Source organism: Ovis aries, chromosome 7 (genome assembly GCF_016772045.2).
Source record: "Ovis aries strain OAR_USU_Benz2616 breed Rambouillet chromosome 7, ARS-UI_Ramb_v3.0, whole genome shotgun sequence".
Classification (NCBI taxonomy): domain Eukaryota; kingdom Metazoa; phylum Chordata; class Mammalia; order Artiodactyla; family Bovidae; genus Ovis; species Ovis aries.
The window spans coordinates 80,676,224-80,696,726 of NC_056060.1; the positions used below are offsets into that span (position 1 = coordinate 80,676,224).

Here is a 20,503-nt window from a genome sequence, read left to right on the forward strand (position 1 = left end):
TCACATGTGAACAGTAACCACCCCATTATATTTGCAGGGATAAGCTTGAAACAGTTCAGAAAAGCATGAAGGATAAAAATATAACCATACATTGTATCTGTTAAGATTGCTTTTGTCACCAAGTAATAGAACTCAACTAATTAAGTGACTTAAAGAAATAGGAGTTTGTCACCTACATTTGGAGCTGGTTGTGTAGCATTTGTTCAGCAGCTAAACATTATTAGGGCTCTGGGTTGGAATTTCCCCAGGCCTTTTGGTTTTCTCTCAGAGTCGCAGAATGAGCACAGACAGCAGCTTCAATTATGATCCTGTTGAAAAGTGAAGAAGCAGGTGACAGTCTGGGGCAGAGTTGTCCTTGGTCATCATCGTCTCAGACACAGGGAGGTCTTTCCCCAGAGCCTTCCAATAGACTCTCCTGTACATTCATTGACCAGAATGAGGGCACACACCTAGAATAGAGTCTGGGTCCTCTCTTCATAAATCAAAAGGCATATGTCCAACATTTGAACAAAATGAGAGGCTTGTTAAGGAGAGAAAAAGGAAACACTTTGAGGTTGTGAGCAAATGACTACTCTATGCATGTTCAAAAACCTTTTCTTTTTTTAAAGTTTAAATTCTTAGAAGGATGCCACGAAATGGTACTTTCTGGTTTGCTTACTTGTTTGTAAGCTTCTGTGTAGAAAGTTATGTGTTTATTATTCTAGTAGAAAAATAACTTGTTGGTTTTTTAACTTATTTATTTAGCAGGTATGTTTAGAATGAAACTCTTTTTGCACTAAAATGCTTTTGGGGCCTTTTTCTCCCTGTCTATTGCAGTGCTTTTTGTGGCTAATTGAAAGCAGATAGCAGGAAAAAGCAGGAGAATCAAACTTAATAAACTGTTCAGAAATATTGCAAAGCTCATTTTTTTGGTCTATACTGCTTATTAGAAGTTTTAACCTATATACATATGGTTATTTTTGCTGGTTTTCACTGACATAGCTTTCATATGTGTAGTGTATGCATATTAAGTGTATAGCTCAGTACATTTTTACATAAAGTGTACATCCATTTAATTGCCATCCAGACCAAGAAAGTCCCTCATGCCCCTTTAAAGTCATCATTAGCTACACTTTTACCAAATTTCTCATTATATACTTCTGTTCAGTTGAATCAGTTGAAGGGAAAGATTTGGCAAAATGCAGGTATTTTCTTGGTTTTAGTATAAAGATACTAAATTTGCTTGACTGTTCTCTTCTCAAATCCCTTGAAAACAGATTATAACAAGAACTACTCAGACTTGTTGATTTAGTAACTGTCATGTTGTTATATTTGGTTTCCTTAATGTGTTCATGAAATTTGTGGTATTTGTTTATATGATTGTTATAATAGTATAATACATGATGGTTATAAAATTTTAGGGACATTGTATACCATCTTGAGTATAAGCCCTAAAAACCCCACAGATTTATAATAGTGTTCTGTTTGTAGAGTTTGTGCTAAAAATTCCTTTTTCTTAAATGCCTTAGTTGTTTTTTTTATTACTATTTTTAAAAAATGCTTTGTAGCAGCCTACAAAGAACTTTCTGCCTGAAACTTGGGAAAGTACATACTGATGCACTAACAATTTGACAGGAAGATTTAGGTTGCTCTTTGTTACTATGTTTTATCCTCCAAACTTTCCCTTTATAACCCCTGATAAGTCTACATTTATTTCAGGTAAACTTGACACCTAGTTTTGCTTTGTTTATAACTGGAACACGTCATGATGCAATGTGAAACTGATAACGACTGTTTGACACAGATTGTCTGGGATTGGAGGCTGTCCCCCCGGGGGCTCCATCAGCCCTGAGCACGCGCAGGATTCAGCGTCCTGCTTGTGTGTGCTGGGTGTGCCGCACGCGCTGCAGCAGTGTGGCTCTGATATGTCATGGCCTTTTGGTGAGAGTGACTGGTAGCTTGTTCTGATGATATCACCTCCTTTGATAGTCTTGCTAGCCTGTGCTGATGGCGCAGCTAGCATTGTGTTTACTTCATGTCATGTTTGCAGATTGGATCTGGCTCCTCTCGTCTGGGAACAGCAGCAACTATTAAAGGTGGGTGTGGTCTTCCCTGAACATTACCTCTGACTTTCCATTTCTTTTTTGGTCGTAGTAAAGATAATTAATTGTATCGTGTATTTACGTGTAATGAAAAATCATTCTTGAAATTATTTTGTGGATAAAATTATATATCTTGTATTAAAGATTGCTGGTTTTAAATTGTGGTCCCTTTTCAACAGGACCAAGTGACTTTCACTTTTTTTAATCATCCAAATTTCATAACAGTATTTTAACTACTTGGATTATACTGTATGAATTGTACGTTTTGATCTTTAAGAAACTTCTTTGCTTCTTTGCCTTGAGGGAAAATGCTTTCATGGGTTTTAGTGGGGTTCATAGAAAACGAATTTAATGTGAAACTGTTAAATTAGGCCCAAATAAGACACTAAAAAAAATTTTTCCCCAATACATCATATATATCTCATTTATTCAACACATCTATGTCAAATAAATTAATTATTATTTTGCCCTGTAACTTTATAACTTTCTACTTTTTCCTGGGAGGGACTTTTAAATTGTTTCAAGTTATTACATAATTTGTGTTTCATTTTTAAAACTTCTTTTGAAAGAAATAGTTGTATTAGCTAGTATTATGAGGCCTTTCCATATTTGGTCTGTAGCATATGTGATCTGACAGTCCGTGATGCTTCCTGTCAGTTTAATGCATCTTCTTTTATTGTAACTCCTGATACAAAAACTGCTTTAGTTAATAAATATCTACTATACTCTCTTATGTCCTTCTTTGTTATGCCACCTGCACAGCTTTTACTTTTAATATAATGTCTTCTTGGGTTTCTCTTAACTTTGTAGGAGATACAGACACCGCTAAGACTTCTGATGATATCAGCTTAAGTCTGGGCCAGAGCTCTAGTCTTTGTAAGGAGGGAAGTGAAGAACAAGGTAAGAACAATTGACTTCATGGCAGCATCATGTACTGTGATGACCAGGGTGAGTTTCTGCCATGTGCTGCTCATATTTTGGCAGAAGTTTGTAATAATTTAGTGTGGCTTTTTAGAAACGTGGAAATAAAATGATTCGCTAGCATAGCAGTAACACAGTGTGATAGGTACTCATAGCTTTTGGAATTCGGCTTCACATGTTCTGCCAGGTAAACAGAGAAACTTGGTGAGCATATGCCATAGAATGAATATGAGATGGGAGATAAGAATCTGCTCTTCCTTTAGTTGGTCAGAGCATCTTGCTTAGCTCACTGATAACCCAGTGTGTAAAGCTGTTCTTTTCCATTCAGTGTGACCTCTAAATGCCAACTGCTGCATATGTTGGACAGAGAAATTACTTGCTGTTGGACTTACTGAGAAACTGTCTGCCTCCAACATGGTGTCTTCTTATAGCAGATTTGTAATGTAAATTTTGGTTTTAAGTGATTTTTTTTTTCTCCTTATTCAATTTCATTGTAAATGAGTACTTTGGATTTTATAGAGTTCTTTTTTTTTTTTTTTAAGAACTGCCACATTTCTGAGTTTGATTTTTAATTTTCAGACATGAAAGGATGGATATGCCATACCCATTTCCAGTTGAGATTATCCCAGGTTATATAATCAGTGAGCCAGAATTGGATTAGAAACCTGTCTCCCTATTTCCAGCCTGTTTTTTTTGTTGTTAGCTTATGGGTGATGTTTGGTAAGCAGGCAAACTGATAAATTTCCTATTATACTTCATTATGAAACTTATTTATAGGGTTACAAATCGATCATTGAATGGAGACATTTTCCCACTAATTTAGTGTTTTACCCAGGTTTGATTCTTAGAAGGATATTTTGTTAGAATTTTAGGTTTATCACTGTAATTGCTTTTGGAGAATTGCAGTACCTCATCATTATTCATTTGCTTTGGTGGACCACCCCTCACAGCCTGTCTCCTCCCCTTAAAATATGCAGTTGAATGTACTGTGTGGTCTGAAAGCTATTTTCTTATGAAAGGGAAAGGTGAATTCATCTCTGAGAAGCACAGTGTTCTTTTGTAGAATACATAATCAGCAGTGTCTCAGAAACTGGGTAGTGATCATAGAGGGGCTAGTGCCCCTGCACTTAACGGGTCATAGGTCTGTTCATTTTCATCTGGGAAGTACCTTGTGTGAGCAAGAATGTAGTAGTCTGGCAGGTTGGGAATTATACTCACATAGATCTACCCTGGCAGGTACATATTGACGCAGACAGTGATGACATATTCAGTCACTGAGTGCATACTGTTGTCCTGTGAAGAGTCAGCATACTTCTCCTTTAAAGCTTTGTCAGCCACATGGCCTCTGTTGCAGCTATTCAACTTTGTTGTTGTAGAGTGAAAGAGGCTGTAAACAACCTATCAATGAGTGGAAATGACTGTGTTATACTAAAACTTTATTTACAAAAGCAGGCAGAAAGCCACTTTGGCTCTATAGGCCTTCGTTAATCAAACCCTGGTTTAGGTCATCTCTTAAGCACTTGCTGTGTGTTCACCCAGTTAATCTTCACGACAGACATTTGAATTTCACAGTGTTATTCTCACTTTACAGAGGAGCGGAGTTATAAGAAACTTGCCCCAAATCACCCATCTGCAAAGAAGCAGTTGTGTAGTTCAAATCTAGTTCTAAATTCTGCTTTTAATCACTATGCTATACTACTTTCGTACAGTTTTATAATTTGCGTTTATCATATAACATTTTTCCCATGTATTTAGCAGTTATTATTGAGTACTTATGTGTGCCTGATACCATTCTAAGTACTAGAAATCAGTTGATGAACAGACAGAATTTTCCACCATTGTGGCTTTCATGCCTTTAGTATGGAAACATGCTACTGTGGACCAAACGTGTATGCAGTGATGTGGAATGGTGGGGTGGGCGCTGTGGGCATTGTGAGTTTAAATATTACAGGATGGTCGAGGGGGAGTCTTGCTGAGAGCAGAGACCTGCAGGAGAAGGAGTGAGCTGCGCAGGCTCTCTGGGAGGAGGGAGACTGCCTCCGTGCAGAGCTAACAGCACGGGCAGAAGCCCCAGTGCAGGAGCATGCCTGTCAGAACAGTGTGGCTGCTGCAGAGCCAGTGAGGGGCCAGGTTACAGGCTTGTAGGCCGATTTATTTTATTTATTTTTAAAAAAATGTTTACGTATCTGACTGTCCTGGGCCCTTGTTGTGGCATGCAGGATCTTTAGTTGTGGCATGCACACTCATAGGTGCAGCATGTGGGATCTAGTTCCCTGACGAGGCATTGAACCCAGGCCCTCTGCTTTGGGAGCGCAGAGGCACTGGACCACCAGGGAAGTCCCTTGTAAGCCATTTTAGAGATTTTGCTTTCAATTTCCAGTGAGACGAACAGCTGTATAGAGTTTTGAGCAGAGAAGTATCATCATCTCTATTACATTGTAACAGTCATTTTGGCTCCTGTATTGTTTGAGTATGTATTAAAAGGGGCAGAGGCTGATGCAGTTGGCAGATTATTGCAATAATCAGAGCACAGATCAGGGTAGTGAGAAGTGGTCTGACTGTGTGTGCTTAGTTGCTCAGTAGTGTCCAACTTTTTGCGACCCCATGGACTGTAGCCCCCAGGCAGCTCTGTCCATGGGGATTCTTCAGGCAAGAATCCTGGAGTAGGTTGTCATGCCCTCCTCCAGGGGATCTTCCCAACCCAGGGATTGAACCCAGGTCTCCTACATTGCAGTTGGATTCTTTACCAGCTGAGCCACCAGGGAAGCCCAGTCTGACTGTGGCGGATGTTAATGAAAGGATATGATGAATTTGGAAATAGCATGTGAAAGAAGTAGTAGTCATAGATGACTCTAAGATTTGGGGGTTAAATCATGGGGAGGATGGATTCTCCATTAACTGAAAAGGAGAAAACTGAGAAGGAGCAGATTTAGAAGTGGGGAGAGCATGGTGAAGGGCATGAGAAGGGGTTCATTTAGGGCATATCAGGTATGAGTTGCTGTAGGACCTCTAAACAACAGTAGTTAGTAGATAATTAGATAGGCTTGGATTTTAGATAAGAAATCTGGGTTGAGGTTTTAAGTTTAGGAGTTTTCAGTATATAAACTAAAAAAAAAAAAGATTCAGTTATGTCAGACGTGGGGTTGGGTTAATATGAAGTTCATGAACTAGCAGGGAATGCCTGTATCGTTAGCTGGTCCTGGAGTTCAGGCAGCCTGGTTCCCTGATCCAGATCCCTGTAGGTCTGGGCTGCGGTTTGGCACCACCTAGTGGCTGTTGTTCATTCTGGCTTAATAGCTGAGACTCTGCTGGCTCTCTGGCTGCTTTGGATTTACAGGACAGTGACCTTTAGTTATTTGGTTAGCAGTTAGTTGACTAGTTGGCACTCATTCTGTCAACCTGATTCAGGATGATTGGGAGAAAACTGAGATTGTGGGCATGCGTCAGGTATGTTTTCTAAGAAGGGATTATCTGCATTTTCCCTCCTCAGCTTCATTCATGTCTTCCCTACCCAAGATCAGAACTCTAATCCATCCCTGTGTGAGTACCGAGGCTGGGTAGAAGACAGAGAAACTAATTACAAGGTATTTCTGAATTGTAGTTATTACGGGGCCAGAATATTGGATGAGATGTATGAGAGAGAAAGAGTATAGGTAGAAAAATGAATGGGTTCCAGCAGTCGAGCTCTGAGCCACTGCAGTCTAATAAATCCAGGAGACTGAATTGGAGCAACTGGTGAGGTAGAGGGGCGTATCCCCACATCTCAGGGAGAGTGGTCAGCTTTGTCAGAGGTTGCTGGTAGGCCAAGTTACATGAGACTGAGACTTGACCGTTGAACTTCACAGCACAGAGGATGTTGGTGAGCTTGATAGCTTCTTAATGGGGTGGGAGTAGAATACATGTCAGAGGAGAATAATTGGAAACAGTGACTATAGACTACTTTTTGGTGAATTTCATCGGAGGTTGTTATAAAACTCCTTAAAACAAAGACCTATAAAAACATGCCATAAAAAGGTTGAGTAAATTATATTGTCTTAATAATAACACTATGCAGGTACTAAAATGTATATAAAGAGTACACAATAATATGAGAAAATATCTAAAGTGAAAAAGATGGCGCTGTATAAAAACCATGACTGGGTTGCCCTAGTGGCTCAGTGGTGAAGAGTCTGCCTGCCAATGCGGGAGACACGGGTCCAGTCCCTGATTCAGGAGGATCCTGCATGCCTCGGAGTGGCTAAGCTCATGCGCCACAACTGGTGAGCCTGTGCTCTGGAACCTGGGAGCTACAACTACTAAGCCCACATACGGCAGCGGCTGAGGCCCATGAGCCCTGGAGCCCGTCTCTGCAACAAGAGAAGCCACCGCATGAGAAGCCCACACATTGCAACTGGGGAATGGCCCCACTCGCCACAACTGGAGAAAGGCCCGCCCGGCAGCAAAGATCCAGCAGAGCCCAAAAGCTATTTGTAAATAAAATTATTTTAAAAAATAGGGTTCCAATCTGTAAGCGTGTAAGAGAACACTAAGGGTATGTGTGCATGTTCGCAGGAATGTTAAAATATACCGTATTTAGCCATAAAAGAGAATAAAGTCCTGATACATAATATAGCATGCAAAGTGAAAGAAGTCAGATACAAAAAGTCACATTGGAACATTATATAGTTCCATTTACATAGGGACAGGAGTGGTTGCCAGAGGCTGAAGAAGGAAATGAGTATAATGGGTATACGTTTCTTTTTGGGATGATGCAAAGGTTCTAGAATTAGCCAGTGGTCATGAGTGCCCAAATCTGTGAATATACTAAAAACCACTGAATTTTATTCTTAAAAGGGTGAGTTTTATGACATGTAAATTATACCACAATAAAAAGGAAAAAAGTGACACACCAAAAAATATTAACAGTTATCTCAGTGGCAGAAATGTAAATCATTTTCTTCCTCATACTTAACTGGGTTTTCTAGAATTAACATTTTACTTTTATAAACAAAAATCATAACTTCCTTCTCTCTTCTAGATCATCCTCAGCAATTATAAAAAACAAACTGCTTTATTTCTTTTACATTCCTGAAAAATCCACCTCTCTTCCTTTATCCTCACCTCCTCTGTTACCTGTCACCTTGTATCCCTGGTGTCCTTTACATGAATAATCTTTTCCAGAACCTTGTACAAATATCTGATTTTATCTTTTAGCAGGAATTTCTAGAAGTAGATTATTGATCAAAGGGTAGGTATGCTTTTTGAAGGTTTTTGGTTACCTTGCCAGATTTCTTTGTAGAAGGTTGGTTGCACCAGTTTGCACACCATGAATAGTGTGTTAGATGCCTTTCTTCATCTGAATACTACTAGTAGCAATCACTGGAAAAAACCTTAATTGGGTGAAAAATAGTATCTCTCTGGGTTGATTTGATCCTGTCTTTGACAGTATTGCTACCAGGAAGAAAAAAATGTCTTAAGAAAGCATGTTTACTTAAAATTTCCTAAAACCACCTAAAATTCTTACTGACAGAGTCAAACTTACTATGATATGTTTATTTAGCAACACTGAAGAAACCAAATGCATTAAATTAAATTTGGCTATGTCTTTTAAAATGAAAAACTTAAATTTCTGCTTCATTAATGTTTTGGGAGTTGGTATTTTTTTAAAGTCTATTGTATATTAGAATTAGTGATTTTCAACTACTTGCTCAGTTAAGTTTTTGTTTTATAAAATATCCTTGAAATGTGAATATTACATCACCCCATAATTGCTTAATAGGGATATATATTCAGAGTTTTTAAAAATAACATTATAAATTAATACTATAGAAAAGTAAATGCAGGGATGGTTTTTAAATTTGGGTTTTTTAGAGAATGTAAGAACCCAGCTATAGCGGCACAGTTTTGAACAGATGAAAAGAATATTGGTTTCACTTATCTTGAAGACTTTAAGACACAAGATAGGTCATTTATAAAATCACAGTTTTTATGGTATCTTCTAGAGAGTATCTCTAGTTTAGATTTTTAGTTGTTTACATCTAACTTACATTAAGCTTTTTTTGAAGTCCGTAAATATTTCTAGAAGTCATTCTTATTTTATAGTAATCTTAGGGGGAAAATTATGCTTTTATTATTTAAAGTGACTATTGGGAAGAGTCTGACTTATTATAGACTCTGTCACTCTATTTTTCCTCTTCAGTTATGACAAATAAGACAATAATATTTCTTTTTATTGAACTAACAGCAAACTCAGCAATCCTTGTCTGTTAAAAGGTATATTAAAAAATCAGCTATTGTACAGTTTGGTTGTCAAGCTATGTTTCAAGATAAATAACAATGTAGGTAGGTGGGTAGATGGGTTTATTTATATTTTTAATCTATCTTTATGTGTGTATAGTATATATGATAACTCAGGTCACTAATCCCTGCCCTAAATGAAGGGTTAAGGAATAATCTTACAGATAGAGGGGGGGATATGTATTTTTTTTCATGAAGCATTTTTAATTGCTGCATCAGTGGTAAAACATAAAATGTAGTGTTTTGTCCTGTAATTATTATTTTAATACTTTCAGCCATTGTGAACAGGAAGACATCTTCTATCATTATACCATATCTTGTCTGGGCCTTGGTCAACCTTTTGATTCTTTTTGTTTGTTTCTGATTACTCTGTTTTTGTGGATTTGAAAAATCAATTATATTAGTTTTTCAAAAACATTTTAAATTTAGCTAGGTAAAATAATGATAGCTACCATTAATTGTGCCAGGCATTGTGTTAGGGAAGTATGTTATTAACTCAGTTATCCCATGGTGAGATTGATATCACAGTTTACAGATGAGGAAGCAGAGGCTTGAAAAGGTAACCCACCTTTACCCAGTTACTAAGTTAGGGACAGAACTTACACAGAAATACAGGTCTGTTTTAAATGTAATCCTTTGTTGCTTCTTATTTTATTGTTGATAGTCCATAGAACTTTTTCTGAGGTTCTTTGAAGATTTGGAAGTTCAGTTCATTCCATTAGTAGATTGCTTTCTTTCTTTAGCTGGGAAATAGAAAGAAGCCCTTTGGAACGACTGGCCAACTGTTATTCAGTGAGCTACTTGGGAAATAGTTTATGCTTAATTTATGGTACGCTGTGAATTCTTTCCATTGTTAGACAGTAGAAAAACAGATTATAGATTTGTGTTAACATTTCCAAATATATGTTTAAAACAGATTTGGCAGCTGACCGGAAGCTCTTCCGCCTGGTCTCCAATGATTCCTTCATCTCCATTCAGCCGTCCTTATCCTCATGTGGACAGGACTTACCAAGGGACTTCAGTGACAAAGTGAGCCTGCCAAGTCACAGCCACCACCACCACGTCGAGCAGTCTCTATCTAATGCCTGTGACACAGAAGTAGCTTCTCTTGTCCCTTTACATTCGCACTCTTACAGGAAAGATCACCGGCCGCGGGGTGTACCACGGACTTCTAGCTCTGCTGTGGCTTTCCCAGACACCTCACTGAATGACTTCCCTCTGTATCAGCAAAGGCGTGGGTTGGATCCTGTTAGTGAGTTAGAATCCTCCAAGCCTCATTCTGGATCCAAAGAATCCTTGGTGGAAAATTCGTGTTTACCTGGGGAATTTCAGCTGGTTGGCGAGCTGAAAAACAGTAATTCTCAGCCACCTACCAGAAGTGGGAAGAGCAAACCCTTGAACGCAGACAAAAGCATGGACAGCTTGCGAAGCCTGAGCACGCGCAGTAGTGGCTCCACGGAGAGCTACTGCAGTGGGACGGACCGGGACACCCACAGCACCGTCAGCAGCTACAAAAGTGAGCAGACCAGCTCCACTCACATCGAGAGCATCTTGTCGGAACACGAGGAGTCTCCCCAGGTGGCAAAGAAGAGCAGTCAGAAGAAAGAGGGCTGTGCCGAGGCAGAGGACAAGAACAGCTGCGCCGGTGACGAAAGGACTAGCGGAGCAAAGACTGCCGTGGACGAGAGCACGGACAGAGGGGCTCAGGGGGCCAAGGAGCCTAACGGCTCTGGGGGTGCGCACAGCCAGAAAGGCCTCAGCACCTCTGCGTCTGAAGAAGCCAATAAAAACCCCCACGCAAATGAATTCACTTCCCAGGGGGACACACCACCTGGGAAGACTGCTGAAAACCAAGAGGAGGAGGGTGAGAAGCCAGCTGTGTCAGTGGACTTGAAAGTTAGTAAAGATGTTGGTGGAAAGCACAAGGAGGGGGATGTGCGACCTAAATCCTCCAGCCTAATCCACCGGACAGCCTCTGCCCATAAGTCAGGCAGGAGACGGACAGGGAAAAAGCGGGCCAGCAGTTTCGATTCAAGTCGGCATAGGGACTACGTGTCCTTTCGAGGTGTCTCTGGTACCAAGCCTCGTAGTGCTATATTCTGTCACGACGAGGACTCCAGTGACCAAAGTGACCTGAGCAGAGCGTCCAGCGTCCAGTCTGCTCACCAGCTCGGCAGCGATAGCTCTTCTAGCACCACTTCTCATTCTTGTCAGTCTCCTGAGGGCAGATACAGTGCCCTCAAGAGCAAACACGCCCCTAAGGAGAGGGGCACCGACTCTGAGCATACACACAAAGCCCACCTGGGCCCTGAAGGAACTGGCAAAAAGCGGACAACACGGCGGACTTCCAGCACAAATAGTGCCAAGACTCGGGCCCGAGTGTTGAGCCTGGACAGCAGCACAGTAGCGTGTCTGAATGACTCCAGTAGGCTAATGGCGCCTGAAAGCGGAAAACCCTTAACGACTTCAAAATCCGATCTGGAGGCCAAAGAGGGAGAGGTGCTAGATGAGCTATCTTTATTGGGACGGGCTTCCCAGTTAGAGACAGTCACTCGGTCTAGGAATAGCTTGCCAAGCCAGGTTGCTTTTCCTGAAGGCGAAGAGCAAGACGCGGTCAGTGGAGGTAAGTAAATTGCAGGAGGAGATTTACCCAAGAATCTCTGCAATTTTCGATGCTGTTGATTGGATGCTACTTCAAGTATATTTTGTGTTAACAGCCCCATATCCACTATGTTGTTAAATAAACTTTCTTTCCATGAAGAAGAAGATGGTTATCTTAAAAAAGGTTTTGATCTGAACACCGAGAAAATGTTTTTTGTTCTATTATATATCAGTTTGTTTCCATGACATTCACCTTTTCTAAGCCATTTGCCACCTGTTAATGTTTTACCAGGAATAACAAAAAAAACTGGTCCCCTTGCTCCTCTGTACAACCACAGTAACAACAAAATGTAGAATTTTATTAGGGTACCAAACCATTTTTAGTTATCTCTTATACACTGTGTTCCACTGAACTTTGAGAATGAGATCTCTCAACCTGTTACATAAGATTTTTCCAAATATTACTTTAGCTCTGTGTACTTTGAAAACATATGGCTTTTGTCTTTGTTTCTGTCTTAGGTATTTTCTTGCTTACTCGAGTTTTAGTCATTAAACCGTTTTTCTGTAACTTCACATTAAAGTTTATTAATCTGCGTTTGCAGTTTATTATCCATTAGTGGATATATGATGCTCCGTGTGATAACAGTAATAGTGCTTTGGTTAAAGTATGAGCTTACTGATTTCTGGTTTATGCGGAATTGTGCAAAATTCAGTAGGTGATTTTGTATTGCCAGTGTGTGTTGGCCATTTTGTTTATTTCAGAGTTGTTTCTTGGTATTTCCTCCTGCCCAGAATAGTTTGCTTATTCTGTTTTGGTTATTATGGAGTCTCGTTCTTGAATCAAATCAGAAGAATGAAGTCTTCTCTTGATAGCGCATGACTTTTTTATCATCTGCCTCATATCCTTTAATAAAGCTTATGTCTTTGGCTTTATAGTTTACAGTCTATTGGTTCAGTAACATTTAGTCTTTTATGAAAAGTTAAGCTGAGTTTTTGTTTGCACAAACATACTGAAACAAAGAACATGCTTTTTCTCAATTCTAATTTTACCCACAATTTTTTAAGTCCATAATGTGGTAAACATTCTCTTGCTTCTTTTGGTATAGTTTATAACAAAGATTAATTTTTAATAGAAATGTAAAAAGTGATCTTTAGTGCCTAAGGAAGAAACTAGTCTGACTTAAATATTGAGAACTAATTATATCTGAAGTGATTATAATCATTTGGTAACAATATAGTAATTAACTTCTCGAGTCTTTGATGTGGCTGTCAATCTGTTTTTTGTAACAGGTCTGAAATGCTTTTAGTGATTTCTCACACAAATCATGTCTTTGCGATATGCAGGAAACCATTGGGTTTTAAATTATAGCTTAATTTTTATTAAAAGGGTGATTAAAATAAATTCTAAGAATGAGCATGCAATGATAGAACACTATTGCCATTCTAAATGTTGTTGAAATGTAAGTAAAAAGATAGTACATCTTACGCTTTTGTATTAAAAATGCCATTTCCTTTTCATAGGGAATGTAGGGTGTTTTGTTTTTTTAGGAAAAGTTACATGAGGTCTTATTTGATCTTTGATTAATATGAGCCCTCATTTTTCAGATTTCAGCTTTTGTGTTCTTATTTTTTTTAAAAAAAGCAAACTATCCACTATTAAAAAAAAATAAGGAACTAAAGATTTCCATTTATTTCACTTCAGTGGAAAAAATTTTATCATCTGTGGGCTGTTAAAAACATTCTTTTGCTAAAGGAAGACATTGTCAGAACTGTTTTTATCTGAGCTTCATTGTGTTTAGAATAAAAATAAGGACAAAACTAAACTGCTTAAATATATTAGATTTATATTTAGTTTGTTTTCATCTCATTTTGTTAGTGTCTTGGTTTCTTGGAAGATTGGAGGGAGTGGGAGGCAATGTATTTTGGTTTTCATTATTTAAAAGTTATGTAGAATCTCAAATACTTTGTAAAATGTGTTAGGTTACATTTATTGTTAGTTTTTTGGGTTTTTTTATTTTTGATGATTAGGAGACATTTTTCTTCACCATCTGTTCTACTTTCTGTACTCCTGAAATGTGTCAATACAACAGAGGATACAGGTTGACCATGTGTATGGCTATACATTAACTATAATGTATACATTATACATTAACTATACATTAACTATAATGTATTCATTATACATTAACTATATATTAACTATAATGTATAGCCATACTAACCATTAGATTTTATCCTAATGAATTTGGATGTGTTGCTGAGCATTCCAGTGGTTTCTTTTTGTCTTATCTTTAAACTGGATGGTGTTGGTCCTGTGGAAGGATGAAACTAAGGAAATATACTTTGAAGTACTAAAACTAAAATGGGGGTTGCCTAATATAGTGACATGGCGTCATACATCCTTGTCAGTATATGGGCTCACTATTGTCATGATTCTGGGAAAGCTGCTTACCTTTTTAAGCCTTGACTTCCTCATCTTAAAATGGAGGTGATAGTGATATCTATCCTATAGAGGTTTTATGCAGAGAAGGCAATGGCACCCCACTCCAGTACTCTTGCCTGGAAAATCCCATGGACGGAGGAGCCTGGAAGGCTGCAGTCCATGGGGTCACTGAGGATCGGACACAACTGAGCGACTTCACTTTCACTTTTCACTTTCAGGCATTGGAGAAGGAAATGGCAGCCCACTCCAGTGTTCTTGCCTGGAGAATCCCAGGGACGGGGAAGCCTGGTGGGCTGCTGTCTATGGGGTCGCACAGAGTCAGACACAACTGAAGTGACTTAGCAGCAGCAGCAGAGGTTTTATGAGGACTGAAGGCTTTAATAGATTTAAAATGCTTACAACAGTGCCTGGTACATAGTAAAAGCTTATTAATAGCACTGATGTTCCTATTTCACTGGGTTTCCCTGACAGTTCAGTTGGTAAAGAATCTGCCTGCAATGCAGGAGGCCCCAGTTTGATTCCTGGGTCGGGAAGATTCCCTGGAGAAGGGATAGGCTACCCACTCCAGTATTCTTGGGCTTCCCTGGTGGCTCAGTGGGTAAAGAATCCACCTGCAATGCAGGAGACCTGGATTTAATCCCTGGGTTGGGAAGATCCCCTGGAGAAGGGAAAGGCTATCTGCTCAAGTATTCTGACCTGGAGAATTCCATGGACTGTATAGTCCATGGGGTTGCAAAGAGTGGACACAACTGAGCGACTTTCACTTCACTTCTGTTTCGCTGACCAGTCTGTTCTGCTACTCATGTGTATCCTGTCCTAAAGAAAATGATTAAATGTAGAAATACGTTAGAGATACTCTCATTGTGCCATTTTGAAACTCAATAATAGTAAAAGTAAAAAATCGGAATTCTTAATTTCTTACATAATACCAAAAAGCAAAACATTAATCTGATATAATATTACAGACTTTAATCTCACCTTGGCAGCAATACATGTGTAGCCTATCTTTTGATACTCATTCATATAACAAGTGATTGTTTTCATAGGACTTCTCACTATTAATCTAATACTTTGATTAAAGTTGGATTTCATCAATAATGTTCTGTGATTGCTTAGGTAGGAAAAAAGTTTTATGTTCAAGCTATTTTCTGTTGTTGATCTCTTGTTTTTGCATTTAATTTTTCTTTTATAATAATAAAGCATATCTTTAATAACTTATGACTGGTATTTTAAAAATAAAAAAGTACAGACAAATTATATATGATTGAAAAGTATCCTGTTTTCTTTTGGGTCACTTAATCTTATTCACCACCTGATTCAACAGACTGTGAAGAACAATCAGAATAGAAAGATTTATGTTCATTCCATTATTTGTTTTTTTTTTTTCTCGATTTCTTAACCTCTGTTTTTCTGTTTGAGAACATTATTTTAAATGTAATAGTTGGGTTCTGTAAGCATGAAATAGGATCCTGTTATAATATTTTTGTGTTGGGAATCAATGATAGTCCTTCTGTCAAGGGATTGTCACTATATAAAGAAAAGCCAAATTTTCTTGATGACGGCTTGTGAGAGTGTGTACCATACATGTAAATTTGATCCTAAGTATCATTGAAAGAAGACAAAGACCACTGAACCAAAGAGTATGTGAATTAACGCTTTTGTATTTTACTGAATAGAGGGACTCTAAATTCTAATAGATTTAATCTTCTCATATCCCAGTTCACATGGGAGGTTAGAAGAAGAAAATAAATGAAAGGGAGGGGTTCCTGTTGAGGCTAAAACTGATGGCAGCAGAAGAAATGCCCTGCTGACTCTACAGAAGCCGGAATAACCATACGAACCAATGCCAGAAACACATGGGAGGTGGTCATTAACTGCAGGGGCGAACTGTTTGTTCAAGGACATCATAATATCATAACTTAATGCTGTATTGCAGTATAACTCACTAATAAATGTGTATGTGATTAAGGAAAGTTTATATTTTATTTATACTGAGAAGAAAGCTTAGGCATATAAAACCACATCAAAGAGTGTTCATTAGATGTAATAAACAGGTTTGGATCCTTCAGTTACTTGGAAAAATTATCTTAAGAGTTAAGAGGCATTTTATTGATGAAGCAAATAAGGATTATATATCAGATTCACCAGATCAGCCCATTCTTTCTAATACCAGTAATGTTCTGTTTAAGGAATCAAACAGTTACATTTTAATGCCATCTCTAATTACTTCCTGGATAGTCCAGCAAGCCATTAAACCTGTGTCTCGATTTCTCAGTTGTAAACCAGTAGTAGTAAGTGTTCAGGTTGGCTCACAGTTAATGATCAGACTTTTAACAAGCTACCATGTATAAAACTTCTTTCTATATTCATTATGAAAACTAAGACACTGATGCCTTTTAATCATTTGTAAGGACGTTTTCCATTTTAAATATGTCACTTCAAATATATATTCTTCACTAATGACACCTTATTAGGTGAATCTCCTGAAGATATATTAAAAAATGTTTCTGAGTGCAGTTTTCCAGGAGAGAGGGTCTGTCAGACCATTCACAAAGGATTTAAAAAGAGTAGGAACCACCTATGAAAGTAAGTAATCCTTAAACTCTGTCTTTTAGGAATTGTTCTGTGTGATAATGACTCCAGAGTATCATTTAATTTCGTCTACCAAACTGTGTTTGATTGACTGCCTGGGATTATAGAAAGTATCGATAAGGATATGCAAATTCTCGATACAGCTAATAATTTTGTTGTTGTTTGCTATTGTTGCTGGTTTATGGGTCAAAAAATAATGTAGTCCTTTAAAATGTTTTCACAGATAGAAATTATTTAAATTCAGAATGAATGCTTAGAAATTGGGCAGTAGATTCTTGTTCTTTGGCCTCCCAGAAAATGATGCTTATAAGCATTTGTTTCAATATTAAAATCTTGGCATGCTGCTATTAGCATCATTCTTGACTGACATGGAAATAAGAAAAGGAAAGAATGGATTTCATGCCTAGACTAAAATATTTCCTTTAAAAGAATTCTTTGTGCATTTCTTCATATAGTAACTTAATTATTAAGTAAAATAATTTTTTACCTTGAAGAATATTTCAATGTATTTCAGAATACTTGCATTAATTTTCTGAAATGTGTATATGTTTCGTATTTTCATCTTTTTTCTTTAATAGACACTCCCCACTGAAAACAACACCTTTCTTGAACAGTTTCTTCTAGTTTTTTATTCATTTAATAGTGATTGAGCTATTATGAGAGACCAGTTTTAGCAGTCTGTAACAACTAGAAAGTAACAAAGTACATATGAACCCTTCAGCTAATCAGCTGAATGATTCACATCATTTTTAAGCGGCATTTTTTCCTATATGTATCTCTGCTAATAACTTTCCAATTGTTGAGATACAAAGCCTTCACCGCCTACCTCACCAAATCGTGCTCTTTTGTGCCATCCCAGTCCTCCTGAAATAATATGAGTGCCTTTTTTTTAAAAGTCTTCATTGGATTTATTACAGCGTTGCTTCCAGTTTTGTTTTGTTTTTAATTGCTTCCACTTAAAAATGTTTTTGTTTCTTGGCCTGCATGCATGTGGGATCCTAGCTCCGCAACCAGGGATTGAACCCACAACCCCTGCATTGGAAGGCAAAGTGTTAACCGCTGGACTGCTGAGGAAGTCCCATATTAGTGCTTTTTAACGCTTTCTCCGTCTCATTCACAAAGTAAAACAAACTGATGATCTATTCTTTTAATACCCCCATATTAAAAAAAAATGGTACGTAAAAGAAGTCAATATAGAGTGTGTAGGATTTTCCTTAACTCATGGAGATAAATGGGAAGTAACTCAGGTGGGAGGTGTGTATTTTGTTTTCTTTGTGATCTTTCAGTTCAGTTCAGTCGCTCAGTCGTGTCTGACTCTCTGCGACCCCATGAACCACAGCACACCAGGCCTCCCTGTCCATCACCAACTCCCGGAGTCCACCCAAACCCATGTCCATCGAGTCGATGATGCCATCCAACCGTCTCATCCTCTGTCATCCCCCTCTCCTCCTGCCCTCAATCTTTCCCAGCATTAGGGTCTTTTCAGATGAGTCAGCTCTTCACATCAGGTGGCCAAAGTATTGGAGTTTCAGATTCAGCATCAGTCCCTCCAATGAACACCCAGGACTGATCTCCTTTAGGATGGACTGGTTGAATCTCCTTTCAGTCCAAGGGACTCTCAAGAGTCTTCTCCAACACCACAGTTCAAAAGCATCAATTCTTCAGTGCTCAGCTTTCTTCATAGTCCAGCTCTCACATCCATACATGACCACTGGAAAAACCATAGCCTTGACTAGATGGACCTTTGTTGGCAAAGTAACGTCTCTGCTTTTTAATACGCTGCCTAGGTTGGTCATAACTTTCCTTCCAAGGAGTAGGCGTCTTTTAATTTCATGGCTGCAGTCACCATCTGCAGTGATTTTGGAGCCCAAGAAGATAGTCAGCCACTGTTTCCACTGTTTCCCCATCTATTTGCCATGAAGTCATGGGATCGGATGCCATGATCTTCGTTTTTTGAATGTTGAGCTTAAAGCCAACTTTTTCACTCTCCTCTTTCACTTTCATCAAGAGGCTCTTTAGTTCTTCTTCACTTTCTGCCATAAGAGTGGTGTCATCTGCATATCTGAGGTTATTGATATTTCTCCTGGCAATCTTGATTCCAGCTTGTTTTTCTTCCAGCTCAGCATTTCTCATGATGTACTCTGCATATAAGTTAAATAAGCAGGGTGACAATATACAGCCTTGACGTACTCCTTTTCATTTTTGGAACCATTCTGTTCCATGTCCAGTTCTAACTGTTGCTTCCTGACCTGCAAATAGGTTTCTCAAGAGTCAGGTCAGGTAGTCTGGTATTCCCATCTTCTTCAGAATTGTCCACAGTTTATTGTGATCCACACAGTCAAAGGCTCTGGCATAGTCTATAAAGCAGAAATGTTTTTCTGGAACTCTCTTGCTTTTTCCGTGATCCAGCGGATGTTGGCAATTTGATCTCTGGTTCCTCTTCCTTTTCTAAAACCAGCTTGAATATCTGGACGTTCACGGAATAGATCAGATCACAACTGTTGAAGATGTCTTAGTATATCTGCGCCTTGTGTGTGAATTGCCGTTAGGTGCTCAGTAAATGTTTATTAATTGAATGATTGTATCGCTACTCCAGAAATAGAACTAAGTTATCTGAAGTTCTCTCTTCATCGTAGATAGTAATTCAGTTTCTTGAAGTCTTTTTAATACAAAGAAATAATTAGAAAGTCAAGACTCTTATATTTAAAAAACATGTTGAATTCACATTTGTCTAAATTAATGTCCTTGAAAGTATTTTATATCTGTCTTGTCATTCATGGCCTTTGAATCAGTTGAATGTTTGTGATTTTTTTTCTTTTTTACCTACACATGCATAAAATTTAGTTGTACCTAGAGTGCTAGGTTTTTACTTTTTGCATTTCATACTCTTACTATACTAATTTTATTCTTTATGAGGGATACTGAGTTTTAAGCAGTAAAGTGTTTTCTTTCTCCTTCTCTAGTCCCCTAGTTAAAAGATTTTTTTGTTGTTTTCTTTCTGTTTATAAAGTTAAAGAATTCAGAAAGAGCTTTTTGTAGTTGGATTGTGAAAGCGAATTTTCATCAAGTAAAGCCATACTTATGTCATTGAATATACTTACAGTAAGTTATTTTAAGCTTTAGACAACTCTAATAAACATTGAATATTCTTTTATCATTAGACATTTATGCCCTGAATATTATAGAGGATGACTGAGGGCAAAATAGGCAGCAGTCGTAACTCCGTTTTAATATGTTGTCCTGTGTACATCTAAAATTTTTTCTTGGTATGTTTTTAAAGCTGTTTTAGTAAGAAAACAGTGTTAAAAGTTATTTTGGCAGATAACAAAATATAAATAATATGTTAATAGAAAAAAAAGTGTTTTCTGGAGAAGCCAAAGAATATATTGACTACAAAGGGACACTGTAGTTGTGTCTTTTTGTCCCAGTATTATGGAGTAACTAGCTTATATTTAAAATTAGCTTCATTAAGTCCTCAGTAGAAGGAAGATAGTAAAGAAAACTGTTTCTTATTTGCCTTCTTGCTGTTCTCACTATTCCATGATCATGTATTGCTTTTTTCAAATACTTCTGAATAGTTTTAGTACAT

The 20,503-nt window shown here is 38.0% G+C and overlaps 1 protein-coding gene across 6 annotated transcripts in view; it reads left to right on the forward strand.

The window, feature by feature from the left end:
• The window catches only part of PCNX1 (pecanex 1), a 189,021-nt gene that overhangs the window by 45,916 nt on the left and 122,602 nt on the right, over positions 1-20,503 (forward strand). For all 6 annotated transcript variants that reach the window (XM_015097153.3, XM_027971972.2, XM_027971971.2 and 3 more), the window contains exons 4-6: positions 2,030-2,075; positions 2,892-2,981; positions 10,195-11,901. In XM_015097153.3, coding sequence (XP_014952639.3) covers positions 2,030-2,075; positions 2,892-2,981; positions 10,195-11,901 — 1,843 coding nt within the window. The remainder of the gene's footprint in view (positions 1-2,029; positions 2,076-2,891; positions 2,982-10,194; positions 11,902-20,503) is intronic.